General features: G+C 47.5%; 1 protein-coding gene across 2 annotated transcripts in view; it reads left to right on the forward strand.

Annotated features, from left to right (window-relative positions):
• Window positions 1–26,180, forward strand: part of Homer2 (homer scaffold protein 2) — a 103,499-nt gene that overhangs the window by 45,925 nt on the left and 31,394 nt on the right. For both annotated transcript variants that reach the window (XM_052761502.1, XM_052761503.1), the window contains exons 2-3: window positions 10,770–10,926; window positions 24,744–24,875. In XM_052761502.1, the coding sequence (XP_052617462.1) occupies window positions 10,770–10,926; window positions 24,744–24,875 (289 nt within the window). The remainder of the gene's footprint in view (window positions 1–10,769; window positions 10,927–24,743; window positions 24,876–26,180) is intronic.

The raw sequence follows: 26,180 nt of genomic DNA on the forward strand, positions 1-26,180 counted from the left end.
CCCCAGTCTCCCGGGTCATTTAGGCTCTGATAATGCTCCTAGCACGTTCGTTTCTCCTGAGGCAAACGTTGTTAAGGACAGAACACTGCTGGTGTTTTTAAAGGCTACTTTCCTCTCCACCTGCTAGAAGTCTTGGGTTTTTCTTTGATCTTCCATCGGAACTTGGTGGGGCTCCAGAAAGTAAACAGATAAATGAGTAGAGGTACCCTGTGTTCACTACTTTTCTCATCGGGTAACAAACGAGTCTAAAGGAAGGAAGGCTTCCTTTGTGTCTACGGTTGGAGAAAGATGGACCCCAGTGCGATGTGGCAAGCGGCAAGAGCATGGGGTGGCTGGCCACATTGTGTCCACAGTCAGGAAGCAAAGAATGGGTAGGGAGCTCAGCTTGCTTCCCCCTTTTATTTTGTATTTAGCCTGACACCCTAGTCTTTGGGATGGTGTCTCCAGCACTCAGTGTGGATATTCTCTATAGAGACCCCCTCACCGGTATGCGTTTCTCCTATGGGGACTTCAAATCCAGTCAAATTGACAGTGAAGATTAACCATTACAACTCCATCCTTCTCAACTCAACACCCCCAAACATCACTACCAACCATAATACAACTCCATACTAGTCCCCACGGTGTTTAACCCGCAGACTTGTCCATAGTGAGACTTCAGCAGTTCATGGGCTGCCATGCAGATTTTCCTGCCCTGATTAGCACTGGGTTTCTGCTCTGGGGAGTTGTGACTCTGTGTCCAGTTAGAGAGCCGTGGTTTGCTGTGGCCTTTGTGACACAGGGACAGTGTGAAGCGGTGACAGAGCCTGGTGACAGAGCTAAGCGCAGGTTATCGCTTGATCAGTTAGGATGCACGGTGACTTCTCAGTTGTGTACCTGTTGAACTAGAAACCCGACATTCTCCTAATGCCAATTTTGAAGTCTCAGTGGCCTGTTCCTGGTGGCCTATTCTCATTGCTCGTGACCAGGCATTCGCCTCTCCACTCCGGGAGGGTTGTGCAGTGGTGCCCCAGGAGCAGCGTTTGGTCCCTTCCTTCCGTTTGTTCTCAATGCAGGTGCCAGACCCCCCTCTGCATTGCAGACACCCCTCTGCATTGCAGACACCCCTCTGCATTGCAGACCCCCCTCTGCATTGCAGACACCCCTCTGCATTGCAGATACCCCTCTGCATTGCAGATACCCCTCTGCATTGCAGACCCCCCTCTGCATTGCAGACACCCCTCTACATTGCAGATACCCCTCTGCATTGCAGATACCCCTCTGCATTGCAGACACCCCTCTGCATTGCAGACACCTCTCTGCATTGCAGACACCCCTCTGCATTGCAGATACCCCTCTGCATTGCAGACACCCCTCTGCATTGCAGACCCCCCTCTGCATTGCAGACACCCCTCTGCATTGCATTTCTGGACTGTGCTACTTCTTTGCTCTAAACACAGCATTTTCTAGTTACCATGAAATAGCAACTTTCATTTTCAAATTTTAATTTAATTTATTTATTAGGCATCGTTTTGAGGCAGAGTCCTACCATATAGCTCTGGCTCGCTTGAAACTTGCTGTGTAGACAAGGCTGGTCTCCAACTTGAGGTGATCTTTCTCTGCTGCCAGTGCAGGTTCCAGGCATGCATCACCACACCTGGCCCATCTTGGTATATTAACGGGAGAGCAACAGATCATAAAACTTGACATACTCCGAGGTAAAGTGGGGGGGAGGCAGCAAGATACGATCTCACAATACTTTCATTGCTACTGATTAGTCACACTTATTTATAACACTTCTTAACAGTATCAGGGTGAAACGTCAAAGAAAATTCTAGCTTATTAAGACAGAGTGCTTAGTCAAACATCTAATGTATTTTTTATTATAGGTGAATATAAGATCCCTCAACATTTAAAACTGAGAACATTATTTCCCTAGTCTTTAAAAAAATCCTCCTTGCTTAAGATTAGAAATGGTGTTGCCAAGTCACAGCCTTGTGTAGCATCAAGTCAGCTCTAAGGTGCTCCATTGTGGTCTAATATGGAAATCTGTGTGCACAGATGTGTTGTAGCAAGAAGAGGCACACACACTGTTCCTTCAGCAGGATTTGTCCCTCTCTTGAATTAGGCTGTCCCAGAGATCATTAAGCATCGTGAGCCTGGCAATTCACCACCTGCTTTTTCCAGAAATCATTACTTGGATGTTTTCCAATTCTTGGCTGTGAGGTTCACAGTTTGTGAAGTGTAAAATTCTGATTTTTTTTTTATTCAAAACTCGTTCTACTCACCATGATTTTTTTTTTTCCAGACAGGGTCTCATGTAGCCCCGATTGGCCTCAGATTCACTACTTAGCCAAAGGATGACCTAGAATTTCTGATCCTCCTGCCGCCACTGCCCGAATACTGCAGTCACAGCCATGTGCCAATCATACCTATCTTAGTCAATGCTAGGGATTGATCCAGGACTTCGTAGATGCTAGGCAAGCACTCCATCAATTCAGTCATATCCTCAGCCCTGGGATGAGTTTTTTTTTAATACAATAGTTTAGATACTCAATATGCTTTCTGCAGAATAAAATGATGAGTCGTGCTGAAATTCTAAGATACTTTCTATGGACAGCATATAGTGAATAGAATGTCCGTGCATGCCTACGGTAGTCTATAAGTACACCTTACACACTGGGTGTAGCTCACTTGACAGATATGTATCATGTAGCATCCATGTGATTTCCCAGCAGTATTGGGTTAAGAATGCCACTTCTTAAAAGTGTAATTGCATAATTATGGGAACAGATATCTAAATGCATTTAACATTTTCCCTACATATGTATTTTTTTGGAATGCATTTGGAATAGAAAATGGCTTTGATATAAATTTTCTGTGGAGCACAGTCGACAGATGCTGGCCTTGAGATGAAGACTGGTTTCCTTAGCTTGGTGTTCAGGATCCACTGCTGGCTGTGTCCTGCCCTTGGCCCCATCTCCTGATAGCCCTTCCTGTAAATGCCCAGCAGTCCTAGCGAATGAGATGCTCACCTCTGTCCAGGAGTGAGGGAGGATGTGTGGAGGTGGGAGAGGGCTGTCTGTGGAGAGGGGCCCATTGAACAGGGAATGGCATTGCAGCCTTGTAATGAGTGGCCTCACCCTTTGCTCACCTTCTCACCTCCCCCATAAGTTCTTCACTACCTTGCATCCTCAGAGCGAAGCTTCACTTCTGCCCATGGACATACTTGCTTTCATAGTTCATTTCTCTACTATTGGCTCTCCAGATCCAAAGCACACGAGAACGGATCAGATGTCCTCCCTGGGGCAGCCTTGGCCTATGGAACTTAATTAGACCCACATCACAACAGGAGAATGTGTGCTGAATGCTCTTTAAAAACTGCCAGACACTCCAAGGAATAAGTAGCATCATTAATCAAGCCTGTCATCGTTCATTGGGGGCACTTGTCTCTTCTGCTCTCTGGTGTAAATGTGACCTTAAAGGGGAAATCCCCTGTCAGTGAACTAGGAGGATTTATGGCAAATGCTTTCACTCTGAGGTCTCTGATTTTATCAGGTGTGATAATTAGCATCTGGTGATGTGTAAAAATAATTTAGCCCAGTGAGGCAGCTGTGGTCCACTTGAAGGGGCTCAGACGGGCAAGGGAGATGGGTTTCTGAGTCAAGCCTGGTAGGTTCAAGTTCCCTGCATAGCTGTGCATTCTTGGAACAAGATGTGTGGAATAATTCTTTGTCCCTGAAAATGGGCAGAACTGCCTGTACCATGCACACAGTTCCGGAGGCTTCTATTTATAGACTGTGTTCTCTTCCATGAATGTGTCTGCATATTTGCTAACACTTCCCTTTTTGTTTGCTGTTAATTTTATAATAATGTATTTCAATATCTGATATATCTAAATATCTCCCATTGCTCTTCATTTTCAGATTTTTTTGCTTTTTGGACTTTGTTCACATAATGAGTTTTCTATATAAATGACCTTGTCCAGTTCTAAAAATATTTCTGCTGATATTTTCATTATATTACTTACATATTAATTTAGAGACAATTAACATCTTCATATTGATTGTCTTATGTAAGAATGGGGTATGTCATATTCATTAATGTTTTCTTCCATGTACCTTGGAAATTTTTATTTTTAATATATTTTGCATACTTTTTTTTTGTTTGTTTTTTTGTTTTTTCGAGACAGGGTTTCTCTGTGTAGCTTTGCACCTGTCCTGGAACTCACTCTGTAGCCCAGGCTGGCCTCGAACTCACAGAGATCCGCCTGGCTCTGCCTCCCGAGTGCTGGGATTAAAGGCGTGCGCCACCACCGCCCGGCCTGCATACTTCTTAAATAGATCCCTAGACACTGTATTTTTTGGTTGCTATTGTGAATAGAACTTTTTAAAAAATCATAATTTCTGTCTAATTTGTACATAATTTGTACACATTGGTTTGTTTTTAATTAGTGATTTTATACCTCATCGCCTCACTAAATTTTGCTATTCATGTGTGCAGTCATTTCTGCAATAGTGGTGACCTACTATTTGGATGTTGTGTGAGAGTAGAACCCCAGTGTGCTTGTGAATTAGATTTTCTGCTTGAGAGAATACGTGAGGCTTTCTGTCTGCATCTCCACCTTCCTCTCTTGTATCTCTCTGTCTGGTCTCGGGGTATTTGGCCTCGCAGGCAAGGGGCCTGTTAGCCATCTGGAATGCTGGCCAGGGGCCAGGTGAGCAATGCTTCTGGTCCTTGCTTGTATCCTGAGAGAGGGCTCTGAGTGTAACATGGTAATGGAGGATTGCCCGGCATTTACAAGGTCTCAGGCACTATGAAAACAAAACAAACAAAATAAAAATGGATTACACGTCAGACCTCGTGAGATGCTGTGGTAGGACTTGACTCTTCTGGCTAGCTGAGAGCGGAGATTTTACATCCAGAAATGGCCCTGGCTGTTGGTATGGATATAAGAAAGTAGAGATTTCAGAACTTCTGGAAGAAGGCTGGGGCATTTTAGTTGCAGAATGCCTGCCTAGCATGTGTGAGGCCCTGGGTGTTCCCAAACAACAGAAGTCCTAAAGGAAAACAGCAGAAGACCCAGGGTGGTGGCTTACTTGCTTCATAAGTGCGAGGACCTGAATTTAGATTCCCCAGAACCAATGTAAAAAGCCAGGCTTGGTGGCATGCTCTTGTAAGCCCAGTAATGGTGTGGTGGGAGGCAGGCAGGAACAGGCAGAGGCTAGAGCTGCCTGGCTAGCTAGCCTGGCCTATGTGGTGAAGTTCCAGGCCAATGAGAGACCCTTGTGTCAAATAAAAGGTGGGAGGTACCAGAGAAATGACCCCTGAAGTTGTCCTTCAAAGCAATATGTACACACATGTGCAAATGTAGACCTGTACACACACACACACACACACACACACACACACACACACACACACACACGAGAACAGCAGAAGTCAGTTTGGTGACAGGGCAGAGCAAGGCAGGTGGCCTGGAGCCTGTGAATATTCCCAGTGCTTGGAGCTGGCCCTGTGAGGGGTAGAGCAGAGAAGCCTGTGGTGCTGGCCAGGTAGGACCTCACCATCGAGGCTGGGAGACTCTCCTCTGGGTACTGCGTGGATGTTTATTTGAAGGAGCTCAAGAGTCAAGACAAAGTAGGGAACGCCATGAGACTTTGAAATGTTTAAATAGCTGCAGAAATAATTTCTGAATCACTTTTTGCAATTCAAATCAAATAGAAGTAGAAAAATAAGAATCACGAGGCTTCATAGATTCATGTCAGAAAACAGCCTGGCACTGAGCAAGTGAAAGATTATGACAAGTTAAAACCTCATTTTTCTTTATTTTCTGCAAAAAAAGGGGGGAAAAAGTAGTCCTGCCAGTTCTTTTGCAGAATCACTTCACGCGGAGCCAGAAATCATTCAAAGCCGAAGCGGCGGCTCCGACGAGTGGTTTTCGTGTTCCAAACGTGCATATGTTGCACAGAGCATCTAATTATTCTTAGGGACAATTACTGTCAGGTTCCAAAATGTGCTCAATGAGCAGCAATTGGTGTTTATTCAGCTTTTAAAAGACTATGCAAGGGAACTGTAGGTTATATTGTCTGCCTGAAGAAGCGTTTTGCCATCCGGAAACATCTGCTTTCTATTTAAAGCTGTGGAGAAGGGATAGGAGTGTTTCAGATATACTCCCTGAGCACTGAACACCAAAGAAAGGGGGATGAGACTGGGTCTGAAGGTGGATTCTGCTCTCTGATCCGCACTGGTCCCTGCTGGGAGGGATCTGCAGCCCCGTGGGCTGGGAAGTTCTGATTCTGTTGACTCCCCTTATTCCGATTTGCACACACATAGGACCTGACAGCGATGTCCTAGATACAGCACTTGTCCTCTCTCAGGTGAGGCTAAATTAGCTTTCGAAGTTGGGGTCCGTTTCTCCGAATTGAAAGTACTCCAATTCTGCTCTTTTTGTTGCTTGGCATCACCTTGTGACCCTGCGCTCTCTGTGTGGCTAACGCTGCCCACGCACAGCTGTTAGGAGGATCTGATGAGGATATTGCCCTCCGTGTGGTGTGTGGTAAACTTTCTGTGAAGGACACGGTCTTCGTTATCTATCTCACCGTAATAAACCACAAATTCAGCAGCTTAAGCAAACCGTGTTCCTGTAGGGCAGGAGTCTGAGTGTGTCGGGTGCCGTGGTCAGGTATGGGCTGAAGTCTCACATGAAGGCTTGATTATAGAAAGATCTGGTTTGGAACTCACATGGTTGTTGGTAGTATTCTGTCCTCTGGGGCTATTGGACCAAGGGCCTCAGTTCTTCTCTGGTTGCTGGCTTGAGTCTTCTCGATGCCTTCCAACGTAGGACTCTTAATATTCCCGACAGCCAGCGAGGGCGAGTTAGTTGAAAACAAGTTACAATTCTGTATAACTTAATCACACACATGGCCACCCATCACCTTTGCTGCGTTCTGCTGGTTGAGAGAGTCAGACTGAAGTGTAAACCTGTAATCCCAGTGCAGGAGGTCGAGGTAAGAGCATCACAAATTGGAGGGCTGTGGGGACTAACACAGACCCTGCCTAGGAAACCCTGGGCCCCAAACACACAAACAAAGACCAGAATAAATGACATCTTCCCTGCATGCAAGGGGAGGAGAGTACATTGGGAACCACGCTGGAGTCTGTATACTGTCCACAGCTACTGTCTTAACTATTCTTATAGTTAAGAGGGAGTTGAAGTTTCCAGATACGCCACCTATTGTGGGACCCAGGCAGGTCTTTTGGCCATTCTGAGCCTGTCTCCTCCACCTGTACAGCACTTTCCCCGCAAGATTATTGTGATCCTAAATGAGGAATCCCATATGCAGAATGCTAAGCAGTTGGTAAATGTCAGCGCCTGGCTGTTCTTTTCATCCTGGTCTTTTTTTTTTCCCCCACTTGAAATAACATTAGACTTTTTGAATATCAGAAGAATAGCTTGAAACTCCCCAGTACTCTCAGATTGGGTTATTCATGTGGAAATCCCAGTCCTGTAGGTGGCTTTCTGGATACAGAGCTTCAGTTAGACTGGATGTGAAGGTCCAGGTCCTGTGTGTCCCCATCCCCCACTACACATACCCCCACCTGTGTTTGCCGGGACCTCAGGGCCAAGGAATGCAGCTCTGTGGCCTCAGTGGAGCCACAGGTTTTTGGTACAGTGAACACTCAGAATGGGTCTGGTGAGAGTCCCCACAGTATCCTCCTCGGCCTCTTTCTGTAGAAGGCCTGGCTGTGGTGACCAGGGGTGTCCAGATGAACCCCCGGACCTCCCCACCTCTGTGTATTTCTAGTTGAGGTTCTGATGGCAACTCAAGGCTTTCAGATTCCAGGTCTGAGAAGGCCAATTTGGAGATGGTGGCCTTCGATCTGACTGCTCACCAAGTCATGCCAAGCAGACAGCAGGCTACTTTGGCCGTACCAAGTCTGCCATTGTACCTTACCTTCCAGTCTCTCTCCCCACTTTGACTGAGTGCCTGACTTCCTCAATGCTGCCTGCTTTGAGGACACAGAGTACGCTTAGAAAGTCATTGTGGAACACAGCGGGCCTCCTACCTTCTCCCCCTTCCTCCCTGGTCAGAGCCCCGTCCTCCGACCAGAGCACCTCTGCCTTCCTTCAGCCCCCTCTCCCAATCCCTCGCATCCACAGACTCGTTCTTGGTCCCACGGTTGACTCCCAGGGCTGTAGGAGACTTTTCAGGAGTAGATGAGCCACTAACAGTCAACTGTGTCATTCTGGGTAAGGGATGCTGGCTGTGGGGACCACGTCCTCTGTTGTTTCCTGAATCCTTGGGTAGTGTCTAAGGAAAGCACTCTCCCAGATTTTCAGAAGGTAACAGTTACCTAGAACTCTTGTTGTAGGAGAAGTCCTTTTACTAGAGAGTCATGTGCCAGGAGTTAGGACAGGCTTGGGAGCTGGTAATTTTAGTAATCATGGATAATTGCTGTCATGAAGGTTTAGCAATCAAGTGTCCACATGTTGCCTGCTTACCCCCAGCCCTAGCCCTTCTTCCTTCTTCCTTGAGAGCCTGGGCTCTGTCCCTGAAAGGGGTCCTCTCTGACCTGTTGGCCTACTGTTTAGTGTCGAAGGAAAGGGCAGCAGAGATCCAGTACAGTTTAACCTGCCAGATTCTCTGTAGTGACAGCTGTTCAGCCCTCCTTCCCCTCACATATGCAGACCGTTGCTTGAGAATGTGTTTTTCTTTATAGTGTTGTATTTGGATGATTAGAAAGCTAAACTGTTGGCTTGTGAGTGCCACAGCTGGGACATCCAGACGGCAGACTTCCCCACCTCGTATTCATGAGTGTGTGCTCCACACAGCTTGGCCTCTGGACAGCAGATGTGAAACATTACAGCGAGAATCTTCCTTTTGTTTCAACAGCTGTCACTTCAGCCACTGGAAGGCTGTGGGTTTGGGATGAAGCAAGTGAACTTGAGGATCATTAAAGGAAATGCCTGCTCTTACTTTTTCCTGCTCCCTGGGCCTAGAGAGGCACAGGAGTGCCAGCCCCAGGCTGCTCTTCTGGGATACCAGCTTTAGAAGCCGCTCTATTGGCATTACATTCATACCGTTCTCTTCCAGAAGTTTCCTCTAACACTGTGCCGATATCCGTGATATTATCTGACATCCCTTGTATGAGGCTCAAAGAGTAAATTGCTTTCCTAGAATAAAGTTTTCCCTTGAGAGCTGTGTTTCCAATAATGCATCTTCTGCAGATGCTGTTGGGGGAGCCGCATCAGGGCCAGAGACCCCTCTGCCCAGCACCTCCCCACTGAAAGCATAGCACTCCAGACTTGGAACTTCTGTGTCCACTGGGAGAGCTTCATCATCTCTTCTGAATTGTTGGGATTTTAAAAATTCATTTGACTAAACCAAATCAAACCTTCTAATTTAATTTTGCATCTTTAATCAATGTTTACTATAGTGTTTTTTGTTTTTTTGTTGTTGTTGTTTTTTCGAGACAGGGTTTCTCTGTGTAGCTTTGCGCCTTTCCTGGAACTCACTTGGTAGCCCAGGCTGGCCTTGAACTCACAGAGATCCTCCTGGCTCTGCCTCCCGAGTGCTGGGATTAAAGGTGTGCGCCACCACCGCCCGGCTAGAATTTTTTTTTTTTTCCCCGAGACAGGGTTTCTCTGTGTAGTTTTGCGCCTTTCCTGGAACTCACTTTGTACAGCCCAGGCTGGCCTCGAACTCACAGAGATCCGCCTGCCTCTGCCTCCCGAGTGCTGGGATTAAAGGTGTGCGCCACCGCCGGGCTATAGTGTTTTTTTTAACTTTATTTTTGCATGCTGGTAACCCCAACCCCCCCACCCCCCGCCTCATTTTTGTCTTATTTTTGAACACTTAAATAATTTTTGAGATCGCTTGCCCATAAAGCTTTTCTTCAAAAAGCAGATTTTGTGATGAATCTGTTTCATTTTTTTTTTGTGACTTTGTTAAGTAGGTACTTCCAAGTATGACTGTGTAGTGAATTCTGTTACAGTTTTAAAATCTGTCTTAGTTACTAGTGCCTGTTTTCAGGACCTAATTAATTCTTTACTAAACAGGAACAGCATCGATAACATGTTAACTTGGTTAGTTATTTTTTAGCAGTCACAGGAAATGATCACAGGCTTGTGGGATGACAAAGATTGCAGGTCAGTGTCAGACTGGAGAGGAGAGGGTCCGATAGAGCATGAAACTAAAGGGAGAGCTACACAGAACGCGAGCGAAGGCCCCAACCAGTAAAGCCCTTACTGGTTTCGAAAGCAAACTGGCACTTCTTCCAAGGACAGAAAATAATTCGGTCATTCAAAACACTCCCTCAAATTTGAGAAATACTCAGATGAAATATTAAGCTTCAAATGGGTTGCAAAATCCTAAAGTTGACGCAGAGTCTCCCAAAATAAATTTGTTAAAAATTTTCTAAAATGAATTAGTTCCAAAGTGCCCCCTCGGCCTCAGAAATACCAATAGGATGTCAGAGAAACAAACAATAGGACACTTGACAGGGATGTAAAAACTCTCACCAAAGGGTTTCATTTTAAGCACATTGCTCATTAGGCCAGTTGCCCAGCAGCTCGAGGTAGCTGCAGTTAAATGGAGTGTGGGTTGCAGAAGCTACTCGCAGGGTATCTCTCTCTTCCTCCTCCTCGTTTTAATTGTTCTCATGCATATGTATCTTTGCCGAAAAGCTATTTAAAATCGTATGAGACAGTGGGTGGCCTAGAAATCATAAATTATACATTAGGTCAGGTTCCATTAATTCACACACGCACATCTGTCCTGTTGCAGAGAACAGCCCATCTTCACCACTCGAGCGCACGTCTTCCAGATTGACCCCAGCACCAAGAAGAACTGGGTGCCCGCGAGCAAGCAGGCCGTCACTGTTTCCTATTTCTACGATGTCACCAGGAACAGCTATCGAATCATCAGTGTTGACGGAGCCAAGGTACTGCCCTGACAGACCATCTTGACATCCTCCCTTATTTTTATTCCAAAGCAATATGGTGTATTTGAAAGATGAAGGGAAGAGCTGTATCCCCCAACCCTGCCGTCTTATTGCAGTAAGATAACCATAACATCTGCATAATCACATATCTTGCTCTTCCTTTCCCACCTAAAATCATGACAAATGAGAGCAAAACAGATTTCCCTGTTAACCTCACTGTCTTCATAATTAACATTTTAATGCCTATGCAGTGATTACATGAAGGGCCTATAATGATCTTAATTTCTTTACGGTGTCTTCAGTTTCTTGCTGTTACAGATATTAAGCATTCCCATGTAGTGAATATCCTCAGTTGTTCATTATGTACCTATTGCTTCCTTTTGAATATTTCCTCGGGGTAGATTTCCACAGGTGATATTATAGGTCATGCTATTAACACTTTATGGGCCTGGATGCATACGGCCAGAGCACTTCCCAAAGGGTTCTTTGGCCTGTATGAGGATGCTAGTTTATTACACCCTTGCAATCCATGAATGTTTCCTCTAATCTGGTTCTGGTATTATTAGACATGGGAATCAATTTTTATTAAATAATTTGGGAATATTTCTTTTTTTTTTAAGAGCAGGATGTTATTATGTAGTCCAGGCTAGATGTGAACTAGAGGCAATCCTCCAGTCTCAGTCTCCTGCGTACTGGCATTACAGGCATGTACTATCATATTTGACTTAGTATTTTATACAGTACTTTTCATTCCTGATATCTCATTATTTTGCTTTCCTATCTGTATATATTTTTGCCACATTATTTGTGGAAAGAGGAGGAAGGGATGCCAGCAACAGTACTACCATGTCTTTAAAATTAAACAGCTCCTCTGCACTATAGCCTCTCTGTCTGTAGTCCTGTCCACCCTGCTGGTAATTTTTCTGTGTCACCTGAAATCCAGTGCGTTTGGAGGTGGAACCCATTTACCATCCAAACCACCTCTATGTTTTTATTTTCCAGTATTTGGTATAAAAACCATAGTTTGTCTTCTGATTGTTTTTTTTGAACTGTAGCTCCTGCCAGGCAGTAGTGGCACACGCCTTTAATCCCAGGACTCAGGAGGCAGAGGGAGGAGATGAGTTCGAGGCCAGCCTGGTCTACAGAGTGAGTTCCAGGACAGCCAGGGCTACACAGAGAAACCCTGTCTCAAACAAACAAACAAAAACCCACAAACAAACAAAGAAACAGCAACCACCACAAAGTGAGACAAACAAACCCATCTGCTGTCAGCAGCCTCGCAGCATTACTTTGGCTGGCGGCTCCTCACCTCCTGTCTGCGGTCCCTTGTGGATTCTGCCCCTAGGTCAGCTTTCCTAGACAACAGAGTAGAGAGCTGAGCAGTAGTGTCTCCATTAGAAGGTTCCCCAGGTAAGACACCAGACCCACCAGGGCCTCCACATCTGACGCAGGCCCCAGGGTCCTCTTCGTGTCTCCTTTGGGCTTTCAGCATCACGATGTCTAGAGATGAGGGTGAGTGGTCTCGTGGCCCTGTCTTTCCCTCCCCATTTCCACAACCCCACCTCCCTCAGCAAAGGACCCAAAATGTCCTCCTTTTTTATAGCTGAGGTCTAAGTACAGGTAGTGAGGTACACTCTGGGGTGGTATGGTGAGCTGGTGCTGGTGTCCAGTCCCTACACCAGCAGCTCCTGACTTGTTGGTTTGGCACACAAGGTTCACTCTGACAACCAGAGAAGCATTTCCTGAGATTTTTCAGGCAGGGACTGTGTGGCCCCTCTCATTCCAGGGAACAGCAGTTGGTCTGATGAGCGTCTTCTGAGACGCAGCTGAGATAGACCATGGAGGCCATCGTAAGGGGTGGTCAGTAGCAAGGAAGCTGGACATGTAATGGTGTCTCATCTGGAAGGTGCCTTGATTTGCAAGTGCTGTATTTGACTTTATTTTTACTTCTGGGAGGCACAGTGGGGCTGCAGTTGTAATTGCCGTGTCTCTGTGCTTCTGAGCTGGAATCACTTGGGCTCTTTCCAGGACGTTCTGACGGGCATGGAGAACGGAGCTGACCTGCTTCCTTTCATCTGTAGATTCTGTCAGTACAACTGCCATCCCTAGATGGGTTTCTACCCTTGTCTGCTGAGTTGCCCAAGGATGCATTGGGCTTAACTATAGATAAAACAGCATCCTTACAGCAAGTATGCTGGTCATTAGGGAGGCTTTTAGTCATTTGTCAAACTGTCAGCCACTGTATCATTAGGCCTCTGCAGTCCCTGCAAGAGGTGGCAGTGTGGTGGAGTCCAAGCCAGCTGAATTGGCTCTGAGGAGTCAGACGGGTACGGGAAGGTGAGCTACGTGGTAATGGTGTAGTGGAGGTAACTCAGGCCCCATGTAGGCTGTTCACTGACTTAGAGCGGTGCTGAGGAAATGGGAATTGGAAATGTAGACTGTGAGCAACCCTGAAATTCAGAGACTAAGCCAGAGCTTCTTGGGCTACCTCCCCGCCATGTCCCTACCCTAGTCACCTTGTGTTCTTGAAGTCCACCTAGAGTGCCAGCTTGACCACTGCAGCACAGAGAACTGGGGCAGAGCCTCGTGTTTCAAAGGGAGCAGAAGGCCAGGGAATGTGGAGATGGGTTAGACTGAGTCACTGGGTCACTACCCCTTGGAGCCAAGAGCTGGGGGCGGGGGCATGTCTTGGCTCAGTAGATGTGGTTTCAACACTACCCCAGTCCTGCTGGACCCTCCCTTGACCCAGCAGCAAGTCAGATGGACAGGCAACATCTAAGTGAACCTGCTTCCAGCTTCCATAGTTAGGTGGGGCATGGAGATAGGGCCTCAGACCATAGTAGCTATTACCCCCGGCTTGCCCTTCTCTGCCCAATCTGAAGTCTGGAAGTCTCAAGTCCCAGCTCCTGCTCTGACTGAATAAATTTCTTGTCTTCCTTCCCGTGGCTGTGATAAATGTAGTATGCTGAGCTGATTGCTAGGTGCCTGTGCTGACACGAGGCCTCCACTTCTTGACTCTGGCCTGTCGACTCCCCTCAACATCTCTGTGCAAGCAGAACGGCTTGTTTCTGGTTTTGAACAGCCATTGTGGTTCCGTGTTCACTTAGGCCTTGCCTCCCGCAAGCCAGACATCCACGGTCCAGCCACCGTCTTGTGAGCTGACCACTCGAGCATGGACGCACACCAGCCCCGGGGGAGTGTGGCTACTCTGTCACTCCTCATCATTGTGTTCTCCACCACGTGAAAATGACTCTGTTTTGTTCAAGGCCTTTGATTGTAGATGCTGATCTGAATTGGGAACCATGTCTCAGCTTGTGGGCCAGACCCTTGATTACCCAAGGCAGGCCGTGGTCCTGCTCCTCTTTGTTAGCCTGTACATATCAAACTCATGATCTCAAGCTTCTGCTTGGCATGTGTTGGGCCAACTGTGTCTCCCAAAGCACAAGGTATTGCTTACTGGAAAAGCATATTTGTCTTGTCCCTCTTGGATGGAGCAGATGTACTTTAGTTACAAGTCGCTGGGATGGAAAGGGACTCGAAGGTCATTTTGAGCTAAGGCCACTCGGGATGCAATAGCTGTATGAACCCAGCTGCTGGAAGAGCACAGGCTCTCCTGGAGGGAAGTGCTGGAACCAGCAGCTAAGCATCCCGTCCCAGGCACTGCAAGTGTCTCTTCCCTGAGGTGCACCGAGGGCCTCGCCTACCTGAGAGCAAGCGGGCTGCTTATTATAGGATGCTCTAATTCCACCCTGTTCTTTAGTTTTCTTGAAACATTAAGACAGGTGCCATGTGTCCCTTCTAGTTTAGTCTAAAGACATGGCCTGGTGAGAACCCTGCTGTGTGGTACCTCAGTATTTCCCAAGCCCTGGGAGGGGGATATGGATTCCATGTCTATGTGGAACTGCCCGGATACCGAGTTCCTTGCAGATGGGCTTGGGGAGAGGTATGCCTGGCTTACTTTCTTGTCTCAGAGCCAAGCCGGAGTGGGTAGCACCGTAGACAAGGTGGAGAGTAAGATGATGGAGGAGTGAGCTGTGCGGAGGTCAGGCCTGGCTCCCCCTCTCCACGGTGCAGCAGGTGTGCTGTGGGCACAGAAGGAGAGTGAGCAGGGGTACAGCCACTGCCAAGGGTGAGCCAGGGAAGGTTCACCCTGTTCACAGATGACGGACAGGTGGGGGCCACAGACGTACAGAGCCGAATTCCCAGCTTCTTAGCCCACCGCCGTGAGCCATGGCTGTCACAACAGCCACATGACTGGTGGTGAGCTCTGCACAGGATGGCCAACTCCGTCACGACGAAGCTCCATTTCCAGAGCATTTGTTAACTGGGCATTGCAGCCTCGATTTCATTGTGCGTTTGGCACCCTTTGTGGACCAAGTTAATCGCTGCCATCCTTCTGAGAAGCTGCCTGTGCCTGTGGGCAGGGCTTGCTTGGCACAGGTGCTTCTCCCGGGGGCTCTGGCTGACTCTCCTGCCCTTGGCTCCTGGTTATTTATAGGATTACAGAAAAATCCACATTAGCAGAGACCTGAGAGGTCGTCTGTTCTACAAATATTTAGCGGTGCTCACTGTGCCAAACGTTCTGCCTGATGATGATAGGTCAAAGGGCAGAAACAGATGAAACCCTAGAATGCTTAGGGTGTTCTCGGAATGTAAAGTTGCTTTCAAAGACACCATCAGGAGCCGGGGGATGGCTCAGCAGGGGCGGGTGCTTGCTGCCAACCTTCAAAGCCTGGCTTTGGCTTTGGTCCCTGAGACCCACATGATGGAAGGCAAGAACTATCTCCCGAAAGTTACCCTCTGGCCTCCATAAATGAATAGTAGCATGCATGTTCTCTCCCCTCTACCCCCCCCACACAAATACATGTAATATTTTTTTAAAAATTAGAATACAGTTCCCATCTTCCATCCACCATTGTCGTTTCCTCTTGAAAAGAAATGCCAAGTCCCTCTGTTAAGGGATTGAGTTTCTGGAATGTTCCTACCACACAGTAGGTTTTCTGTGAATGTCAGATTCTTTTCTTCCACCTCTCAGGCATGAAGAAGACAAGGGATGGGGAGGGAAGCATCTTGCTAATCCACACTGGGAACGGGCAGCCCACTTTTTGCTGTACCTTGTAGCTTCTCATGGAAAACTAAACTCTTCCAGCCTCCGATTCCCGAGCTTGGTAACATCCTCTTCCTGGCTGGCCTTCTTCCAAGACCTTGTCACCGTGTTTGGGGCATCCTAAGAAAACTTGGCTCCAGTGACCTGCAGGGACTAGATCTTTTATCAGGACACTGTTCCATGGGGAGGTGTATGGAGGAGTTGGCCGCCCACCTTAAAGTCTGTGCCTGGGATGCTTTACAGAGTAGACCCCACTGGGCTCTGGTTCTCCCCAAGTCTTCTCCTCCCTTGTGCCCAGGAGGCACAGTTCTTCCCTGCTCTGTCGACTCTCCCTCACCCTGCCTCTGTTCTTCCTCCAGGGCGTCCCTGCCTCTGTCTTTGTGTCTGACACCTGTTCTTCCTCAGTTGCTTCCTGAGGGCAGTTTCCTGCCTCAGGCTCCATGTCCCCTTCCTCTGTATGATACTCCCCCACTTCTGTGACCCCTTCCTCGCTTGCCCCCGTCTGCTTGGACCCCACCTCTCCTCTTAATATTAGACTCCATAAGTCCAGCCCCCTCCTCTGTCCTCAGTGTGACTTGCCAGTGTCTCAGGGTACATCATCTTCTCACCCTGAAGATGAGCCTCCACAACAACTCTGTTACAGGCTTGTGTAACAGTTATTTTTAAAGTATTAATACTAAAGTGAACCCTTGTGTATCTCCTCCTCAGTTGAAGTATGTCCTTTAGTACAGAGGCCCTAGTATACAACTCAAAAAACTCAGGACAAATTGAAAGAACACAGCAAAGCACTGCATTGAACACACTAACTTACTGAATACCCCAGCTCACACTGCATTGAACACACTAACCACTGAATACCCCAGCTCACACTGCATTGAACGCACTGACTACTGAATACCCCAGCTCACACTGCATTGAACACACTAACTACTGAATACCCCAGCTCACACTGCATTGAACACACTAACCACTGAATGCCCCAGCTCACACTGCATTGAGCACACTAACCACTGAATACCCCAGCACACAGTGCATTGAACACACTAATTACTGAATACCCCAGCTCACAGTGCATTGAACACACTAGCTACTGAATACCCTAGCTCACACTGCATTGAACACACTAACCACTGAATACCCCAGCACACAGTGCATTGAACACACTAACTACTGAATACCCCAGCTCACACTGCATTGAACACACTAACCACTGAATACCCCAGCTCACACTTCATTGAATACACTAACTACTGAATACCCCAGCTCACACTGCATTGAACACACTAACCACTGAATACCCCAGCACACAGTGCATTGAACACACTAATTACTGAATACCCCAGCTCACACTGCATTGAACACACTAACCACTGATTGCCCCAGCTCACACTGCATTGAACACACTAACTACTGAATACCCCAGCTCACACTGCATTGAACACACTAACCACTGAATACCCCAGCTCACACTGCATTGAACACACTAACCACTGAATGCCCCAGCTCACACTGCATTGAACACACTAACTACTGAATACCCCAGCTCACACTGCATTGAACACACTAACCACTGAATGCCCCAGCTCACACTGCATTGAACACACTAACTACTGAATACCCCAGCTCACACTGCATTGAACACACTAATTACTGAATACCCCAGCTCACACTGCATTGAACACACTAACTACTGAATACCCCAGCTCACACTGCATTGAACACACTAACTACTGAATGCCCCAGCTCACACTGCATTGAACACACTAACTACTGAATACCCCAGCTCACACTGCATTGAACACACTAACCACTGAATGCCCCAGCTCACACTGCATTGAACACACTAACTACTGAATACCCCAGCTCACACTGCATTGAACACACTAACCACTGAATGCCCCAGCTCACACTGCATTGAACACACTAACCACTGAATGCCCCAGCTCACACTGCGTTGAACACATTAACTACTGAATGCCCCAGCTGAGCCAAACAGGTGCTGCCCGGTGCTGGGGTTCACCGTGGTGACTCTGTAGCTGATTGTGGCACACTGCTGCTGTCCAGCAGAGGAACATGCGGGATATCACTAGCTGGGGAAAGATCAAACTTTAGAGGCTGTCGTATAGCTCTTAACTGCATGCCCAATGCTCTGTGTTTCAAACCCAGCACTTAAAAAAGAAGATAAATAAAAATGTGAAGTATGATTTCTAACCATATTCCAGAAGTATGTGTGGGCCTCTCCCTAATTACACAGTCCTCCATCCATCCATTAAGAGAGTTTCCTCTCCTGAAACTGTAGCAAGCATTCCCTTGGTAGTTTTGCCATTAGTGTGTGTGTGTGTGTGTGTGTGTGTGTGTGTGTGTGTGTGTGTGTCCATAAACCAGAACTTGGTAAGCTCAACAAGCCAGAGAGTAATTTCCCCTATGACCTCTTGCCGCTTTTCTGTTTCCTTTGTGGCAAGAAAATGCTCATAGACTCACAGACTGTATGTAAATGGTCAGCTGTAATCCAGTAAAACTCTATTTAAAAACCAGACTGTCTGTTGGCTTTGGCCTGAGGATTATAGCGTGTTTACCCCTGACTTAAATAGTATGTTATTTATTTTGTCTGTTTTGACTTCTATACAAATAGACATCCCATGTGTGTTCAGTGATATCCTTTTTTTAAATTAATACTATGTTTTTGTGACTCACCTATGGTAATGCCCACAGCCTTGGTTAATTTTCCTACTAGATAGCTTTTCATTATGAATATGCTACAGTTGATTATATGCTGTGGGATGTTCTGTATGGCAAATGTGTTACTGATTGGTCAATAAATAAAACACTGATTGGCCATTGGCTAGGCAGGAAGTATAGGCGGGACAAGGAGGAGAATAAAGCTGGGAAGGAAGGCTGAGTCAGAGAGACACTGCCAGCCGCCATGATGACAAACAGGATGTGAAGATGCCGGTAAGCCACGAGCCATGTGGCAAGGTATAGATTAATGGAAATGGATTAATTTAAGCTGTAAGAACAGTTAGCAAGAAGCCTGCCATGGCCATACAGTTTGTAACCAATATAAGTCTCTGTGTTTACTTGGTCGGGTCTGAGCGGCTGTGGGACTGGCAGGTGAGAGAGATTTGCCCTGACTGTGGGCCAGGCAGGAAAACTCTAGCTACAATTATACACCCTGCCGGTGGTGGATGCTGCTTCTGCAAACCCGGCTGCTGTGAGCATTCCTGTGCCTTTCCCATACTCTAGGCAGAGGCTTCTCATAGGCACAGGCTCAGAAGTGGAGCTGTTTGTTTTAATAGTTTTGCTTACCTCCAGCAGCTCCATTGCTCCACACGCCTGCCCAAACCCTGGGTAGTACCTGACTTCCTTTGAATGTGTTGGTCATGTATTTCCACATTGCTAGAAAAATGGAGCTGATAAGTTCTGCCCATCAACCTACCCCAGCTCATTGTCTCTAGTCTCCCAGGAGCAGATCATTCACGTGCCCAGAACTGAACTGCCCTCAGTCCCTAAGTTCCCATCTCTTCGTCCTGAACCTCAGGCTCCTGCCTACCCAGCTGCACAGGGCACTCACCATTGTGGACCCTCACAGCATATTAAAAGGTCTTTCCAGGGGGCTGGAGAGATGGCTCAGTAGGTAAGAGCACTTGACTGCTCTTCCAGAGGTCCTGAGTTCAGTTCCCCTCACAACCATCTTTAATGGGATCAAATTCCTTCTTCTGGTGTGCATGAAGACAGAGCACACTCATATACATAAAGTACATAAATAAATAAATAAATCTTGCCCCCAAAAAAGGTCTTTTCAGCTGGTTTAGAGGTGCATGCCTACATTCCAGCACTTGGGAAGCTAAGTCAGGAGGTTCTCGAGTTCAAGGCCAGCCTAGGCTACAGCAAGGTACTTTTTCAAAAAACAGAAACATTGCTTTTCAAAGGATCTTTTTGTAAGTATTCATGTCCTTTCCTTCCTTCCTCCATGCCTGAGAAGGGCGAGCGCCAAAGCTGAGCTAGAGTCTCCAGGAGAAACACAAGCCTTTCAGGTGCAAACACATTTAGGCGGAAGGAACAGACAGAGCCTGGGAGAGGCAGATCCAGAAGGAACAGGCCTTAGCAGCTGCTGCCCAACCTGTCTGAAGGACTCAGTCTCCGTGGACAAGGCAGGTATAGCCAGGGGCTGTTCCCATGTCAGCAGCAAGAGAAGGAAGGATCCAAGGCTGGGGATCTTTTGACAGCATGCTTACGGTGTGTCATTCTTGCTACTCTTGAGGTCGACACTCTGGGTTTTCTGGGAGGGTACCCAGCCAGCTGTCTCCTTACATCTGGACTTAACTACGCTGGCTGTGACATTGCTCGGACTGACTACCTCGGCTAGTTAAGGCACAGTAAAGTGATGCTGTAGTACTCAACGATGGCTTCCTTGCACTGTTTCTTTTCTCTCCTCCCCTCTCTTCCTTCCTTCTGGATCTAGGAAATCCCAGAACCTTGGGTAAACTGTTAAGAACCAGCTAAGGCACTGTGGAGCCTGCAGGGAGCCAGTGTGAGGAATTACAAGGGCAGTGTGGGAAGTGTGGCTTTCACTTTTTCCCCTCCTGGCTCGCCTCCAGCTTGTAGATAAGGGCCCTGGCACCCTCACGCTGATGACAGGGAGCGGTAACTACTGAGCAGACCTTTTAATGAGGAATGAAGCGGATGCTGCAGCTCCCCCTGCAAAATCCTCCTGAGTTCTGCGAGGCCAGCATCTCGTGTCCAAAGGACAAACAAATCTTGTGTTACCTGTGGAGGGGAGTATACCGAAGAATTGTATGGATAGGAGGAATGTTCTGGAGTTACGGACAAAGACACAGGACTCCTGGAGACAGGAGAAAGCTTGGTTCTGACTGAGTAGATGGACCCTTTGTTCGGGAGACAGAAGGGAAGGAGACAGGATGAGCCTGTGGGGTATGCGCTGTGGTCTGACTGCTCCTTGCTCTCTCTGCTTTCCATCATGTGCTCCAGATGGAAGAGGAGAGAGATGAACAGCTGGCGAGTAGTCTGGAAGTTCTGCTTTGAATGAATACAGGCATGTTACTGAGCTTGGAGAGTAGCTGAGCTTAAACTCATACCAACAAGCTCGGCTGGCATGCCCGAGCCCAGTTTTGCTTAAAGGACATGAAAGCAATCTTGTGAGAGATCGCATGCTTCCCATAAACACTGGAGAATAACGTCCAAGCACATGGTGAAATGTGTGTCTGGGTTGGTCCTGATTCATCACTTTGCGTCTAGGTGGGGTATATAGCTTCTCCTGGGCCAGTGTTCTCTCCGATAACAAGTGAGAAAATGTGACTTTGGGGGGCAATATTGGGGAATTGAACGTGTGACTCAGGCACTGAGCTGCATCCCTATTCCCATAAATGTGATTTAAGGGCATCAAAGAGCTACAGAATGATGAGGACTCCAGAGACCAAGATTCTAGAGAGATGGGACCACTCAGAGGCAAGCTGGGCAGCCTCTCTCCTGTAAACATTTGCCAGTTCCGGATACAGGCTGAAGGCTGGGGCTTGGCTCTGGCAGAGATACTGCTGGGGGACGGGAATCAACACTTAGCAGTGACCAAAGATATGAAACTAGAGACTGAGAAACTTCAAAATGGCCGACTCTCCCTCCCCCACCCAAGACATTTTTCTTAATTTACAGTGTATAGAAACCAAGTTCCTGCCAAGGGTTTACAATACACAAAAACATGGAAGTCCCAGAGAGAGTATGGAATGGACATTGGGACACCGGGCTCCTACACACCCTGTCACCTGGGCACTTACTGCCTAGGGACAGCTCAAGACTATATGCAGAGCTGGGTCCTGCAGAAAGGCTACTTCTGGTAGAGAAACCAGTGGAGATCTTGATGATCACATTGCTTAAATGACAGAAGGGGAGATTTGAGTAACCCCAACACATGGCCAATTTCCCCTTCACAGTTTGCTGGTTGGGTGGGCACTTGGTAGGTAGAGGCAGGGGCATTAGGAGTTTAAGGTCATGCTCAGCTACAGAGCAAGTCTGAAGCCAATATAAGAGGCCAGCCAAGTTGGGAAGATATGTGGATTTAATAGGCTACAAAAGCAAGCTGGAAACGTCTCACAGAGTACTGACTCCACAGTCCTTGAGGGCAGAGGAGATGAAGATGCCCATCTCTCTTTTGAACTCCTTAAAGAGCCTACTCTAAGTCCGGGAGGGAACCAAAGGTAGACTGAGTCTCATGGGAACTGAAACCCAGCCTGGCCCTGGGATGAAGGGATTTCCTGTCTGCCTAATTCATCCAGCAGAGAAGAGGGGGAGCTTCCTCTGGCAGATGGGCACATTCTATGGAGTCTTTGCATATTTCAGCATGAGATTAAAAAAAACGACTAGATTTGCAGAAAGATGGGACCATATGCCTTGAGTCAGGAGGGGAAATCAGATAATATAAGATTCAGAGATGGTCCAGGCATCAGCGTATGCATCAAGGATTTTAAAATAAATACATTAATATGTTGAGGAGATAGGGAGGAAATGAACAAAACAGGCAAAGGGAAGAATATCCTCAGGGATTTAGAATATTGATTGATTTTGATTGAGACCAGGTCTCACAAAGTAGACCCTAACTGGCCTGGAACTCACTTTGTAGATGAGGCTAGCCTCAAACTCACAGAGATCTTCCTGCCTCTGCCTCCCAAACGCTGGAATTAAAGGTATGCTCTACCATGCCTGGTCTTGGGATAGATTTTTAAAATATCAAATATGCTAGATTTTAAAAATAACTCAATGGAGGCAGGAATGGTCATGAATCCCAGAACTGGGGAGGCTGAAGTTGGCAGATGGTGAGTTCAAGGCTAGTCTGAGCTACATAGCAAGACTAGCTGACTAATTAAAACTCCTTCCTTCTCTGTTCACTCCCTCATGCCCCCCACACAAGGTACTGAGTAGGTAGATTTAACCACAGATAGACCATATCAATCACCAAGATCAGTGAAGTAGAAAACAGATCTATTAAAAATGCCCAGACCGGGGCCTGGAGAGATGGCTTAGTGGTTAAGAACACATAATGCTCTTCCTCAGGACCTGTTTCAATGGCCAGCACCCATGTTGGGTGGCTCACAACCACCTACTATTTCTCCAGCTTCAGGTCATCCAGCACCTTTGACTTCCACAGGCACTCAACAGACATACCCTCTCCCCCAACACATACACATAATTAAAAATAAAAAGTAAATCTTTAGAAAATGCCCACATTAAACCAGAGAGAGCCATGATGAGAAGGGGGTGGTAATTGGTCAATGTAAGACATGTTCAGCACACTCATAAGGTCCAGCATATGTATAACCGGAGTTGCGGAAAGAGAGGTGAGGAGAAAAGATACACAGAAGCCATCTGTGAAGAGAATGGCTGAGAAGTTTCCAAAGTTGATGAGTTCATAGGTCAAAGAAGCGGAACTGATCCCCAAACAGGATGAATAGGTCTTGCTCTCGGAATCAATTAACCATTGCTTTGAGAGCCATACATTCATCATCCACACCCTTTTAACCACTTGCTGGTTTATGACCTTGAACAAACCATTTGACTTTGTTGAGCCTCATTTTCCCCTTCTCTAAAGATAAGATTAGATAAAATGCCTTACGAAAAATAACTTAGACATCGTTTCGTTTTAAAGAAATAGTGCAGTGTGGCTAACTCTGGGAAAGCCTGTGAGGGGAAAGTCTGAGAGCTGTATGCTATATTCCATCAGCCTTCACCTACTGGCATTCAAGGAGCCCCTAAGGATGTGTATGTGACTGACCCAGGGGCCATCTGGAACATGTTGCTTTCATTCATTCATTCATTCATCATTCAAAACATTGGACATTTACTTCATGGCAGCAATTCTGTTAACCAGAAACACAAAATTAGAAAACACATGTTCACTGTGCGGGGGTTGGGTGGTGGTGGTGGTGGTGGTGGTGGTGGTGGTGGCGGTGGCGCACACCTTTAATCTCAGCACTCGGGAGGCAGAGCCAGGCAGATCTCTGTGAGTTCGAGGCCAGCCTGGTCTACAGAGCGAGTTTTAGGATGGGCTCATAAACTACACAGAGAAGCCCTGTCTCGAAAAACCAAAAGAAAGAAAGAAAGAAAGAAAGCAGGTGTTCCATCTGACCCTTCCTCCCAGGGTTTGTGGCCTCCACTTCTTCTTCCATTTGAGGTCAAGGGGTGGTAACAGCCAGCACCAGGCTCCTCGCCATCCCTTACGATCTCCCTGCTCACACCAGTATGACTTGTCTATTTACTAGTTAGCCCTCTACCTACTCTCTGGATCAGAACCTTCTCTTTCCCCTTGGGAAGCAAAGGACCGGCTGCTGGTGGAAGTACTAACTGTTTTGCTGGATGTTAGCGTGCCTGTGATTTCAAACCGGAGGTGGGGTGCGGTGTGGGGAGGGCAGTTCTTCTGGGAATGCACACGTGACTAGCCTTTCAGGGCAGTTTGATACTCGGTATCTGTGGGGCAATAAAACATCAGTTTGGGAAGCCATTCTTGTGTTAGGAGAGATGCTTTCCTTTTGGTAATGTGAAATGGAGTGTCTGAAATTGCCCTTTCTCGTGGTTGTGTCTGCCCTGGTAAGAACAGCCCAGGAGCAAATACAGCATGATAGAGGAAGTCCCCGTAGCCCTGGGGTTTGTCGGGAGAAAAGGCCTGGTTCAGAGTTAACACTCTCCCCCGGGTGTCTCCTCACAGGTGATCATAAACAGCACCATCACCCCGAACATGACGTTCACCAAAACCTCCCAGAAGTTCGGGCAGTGGGCGGACAGCAGAGCCAACACAGTGTTTGGTTTGGGATTCTCCTCAGAGCAGCAGCTCACGAAGGTAAGTGCTCCTCTCCTCAGAACAAGGGAGTGGTTGGATGCCCTCTCCTCCATTAGCTGCCTGCTGTGGTGCTGGGGGTGAAGAGACGCCCTCTCTCAAACAGCAGACTCCTTGAAAACTGAGCAGTCTGTGGAGGAAAGGAAGTTCATCTCCAGCAAATGCTGTTCCCTTGGAAGCCAAAGAAGCTTGACAGGCCTGGTGGTTCTTTGGGCACCCACTAGGCCACTTACCATTTCCTGGGGCCGAAAAATCTCCAGATCACAGAGTCCAGACACACAGGGCGAGAAGCAGAGGAGTTGAGGTCAGGTACAGTTAGAATGGGGAATGTCCCCCCAGGTCATGCTGTTTGGGAAGGTTGTGGAATCTTCAGGATGTGGGGCCTCGATGGAGGAAGTGCGTCACTAAGAGCCAGCTTTGAGATTTTATAGGTTGGCCTCACTTCCTGTCCACTTTCGGGGTAACCAGCTTGTACCTCCCACCGCCGTGCCTTCTCAGCCACCATGATCCGCACGCACCCTTTATTAAGCTGTGATCCCTTCCTCCCAAAGATCCCTTTGGCCACAGCAGCGAAAAGAGTAACTAAGTTACCAGGGCATTGGCTATCAGGATGGGACTCTCCTTCTCCGCCCCACCCCGCTATGCCGGACCTGTGGACTGTGACTCCGGAGGGCGGATGCTTTAGTAGGGACAAGCGCAGTGCCAGCCTGTTACTCTGCTGGATAAAGCGTTCCGGGGACCTGAGGGTGCTCTGGCCGGCAGACCCCTGCTTCTCTGCATTTAAGAAGCAGCAGTCTCCACAGACTCCCCAGGTCTGCAGCAGCGTGGTGTGGTACATAAGGCACTAGGTGGAGGTGTGAGGAGCGGGGCAGGCAGAAGCGTGGCCATCTCGTCTCGGAAGTATGATCTCTAGTGAAGTACTACTCTGGAGAAAGCTTCTCCACGGAGCACTGTTCACTGTGCTCCATGATGCTCGCTGCTGCTGGATGCTTTGTGGGGTCAGAGGTCAGGGTGACTATGGAGAGCAGGAATGTGTCTTCTGGCACCATGGCCAGTTTATCCATAGGTCTTTTGATCCTAAGAGGTTGTACCTGGGCATCCACAGAGCCCTGGCTGCTGTGTAGCTAGAAAGATTGTCTTCTGCAGGTTGGGGATCTAAGTGGCAGTCATGTGGAATATGACTGTTTTTAGCTCTCCGGTTACACTTGAGCCCAGGAACTTTGCTAGTTCCAAAGTCTTTTTGGCACTAGTTAGGGACAAAATTGTCCAACTCTGTTTCTTCCCTTCCCATACACCGCTGACCTTGAC

Source organism: Peromyscus californicus, unplaced genomic scaffold (assembly GCF_007827085.1).
Source record: "Peromyscus californicus insignis strain IS unplaced genomic scaffold, ASM782708v3 Scaffold_4__1_contigs__length_199733344, whole genome shotgun sequence".
Classification (NCBI taxonomy): Eukaryota; Metazoa; Chordata; class Mammalia; order Rodentia; family Cricetidae; genus Peromyscus; species Peromyscus californicus.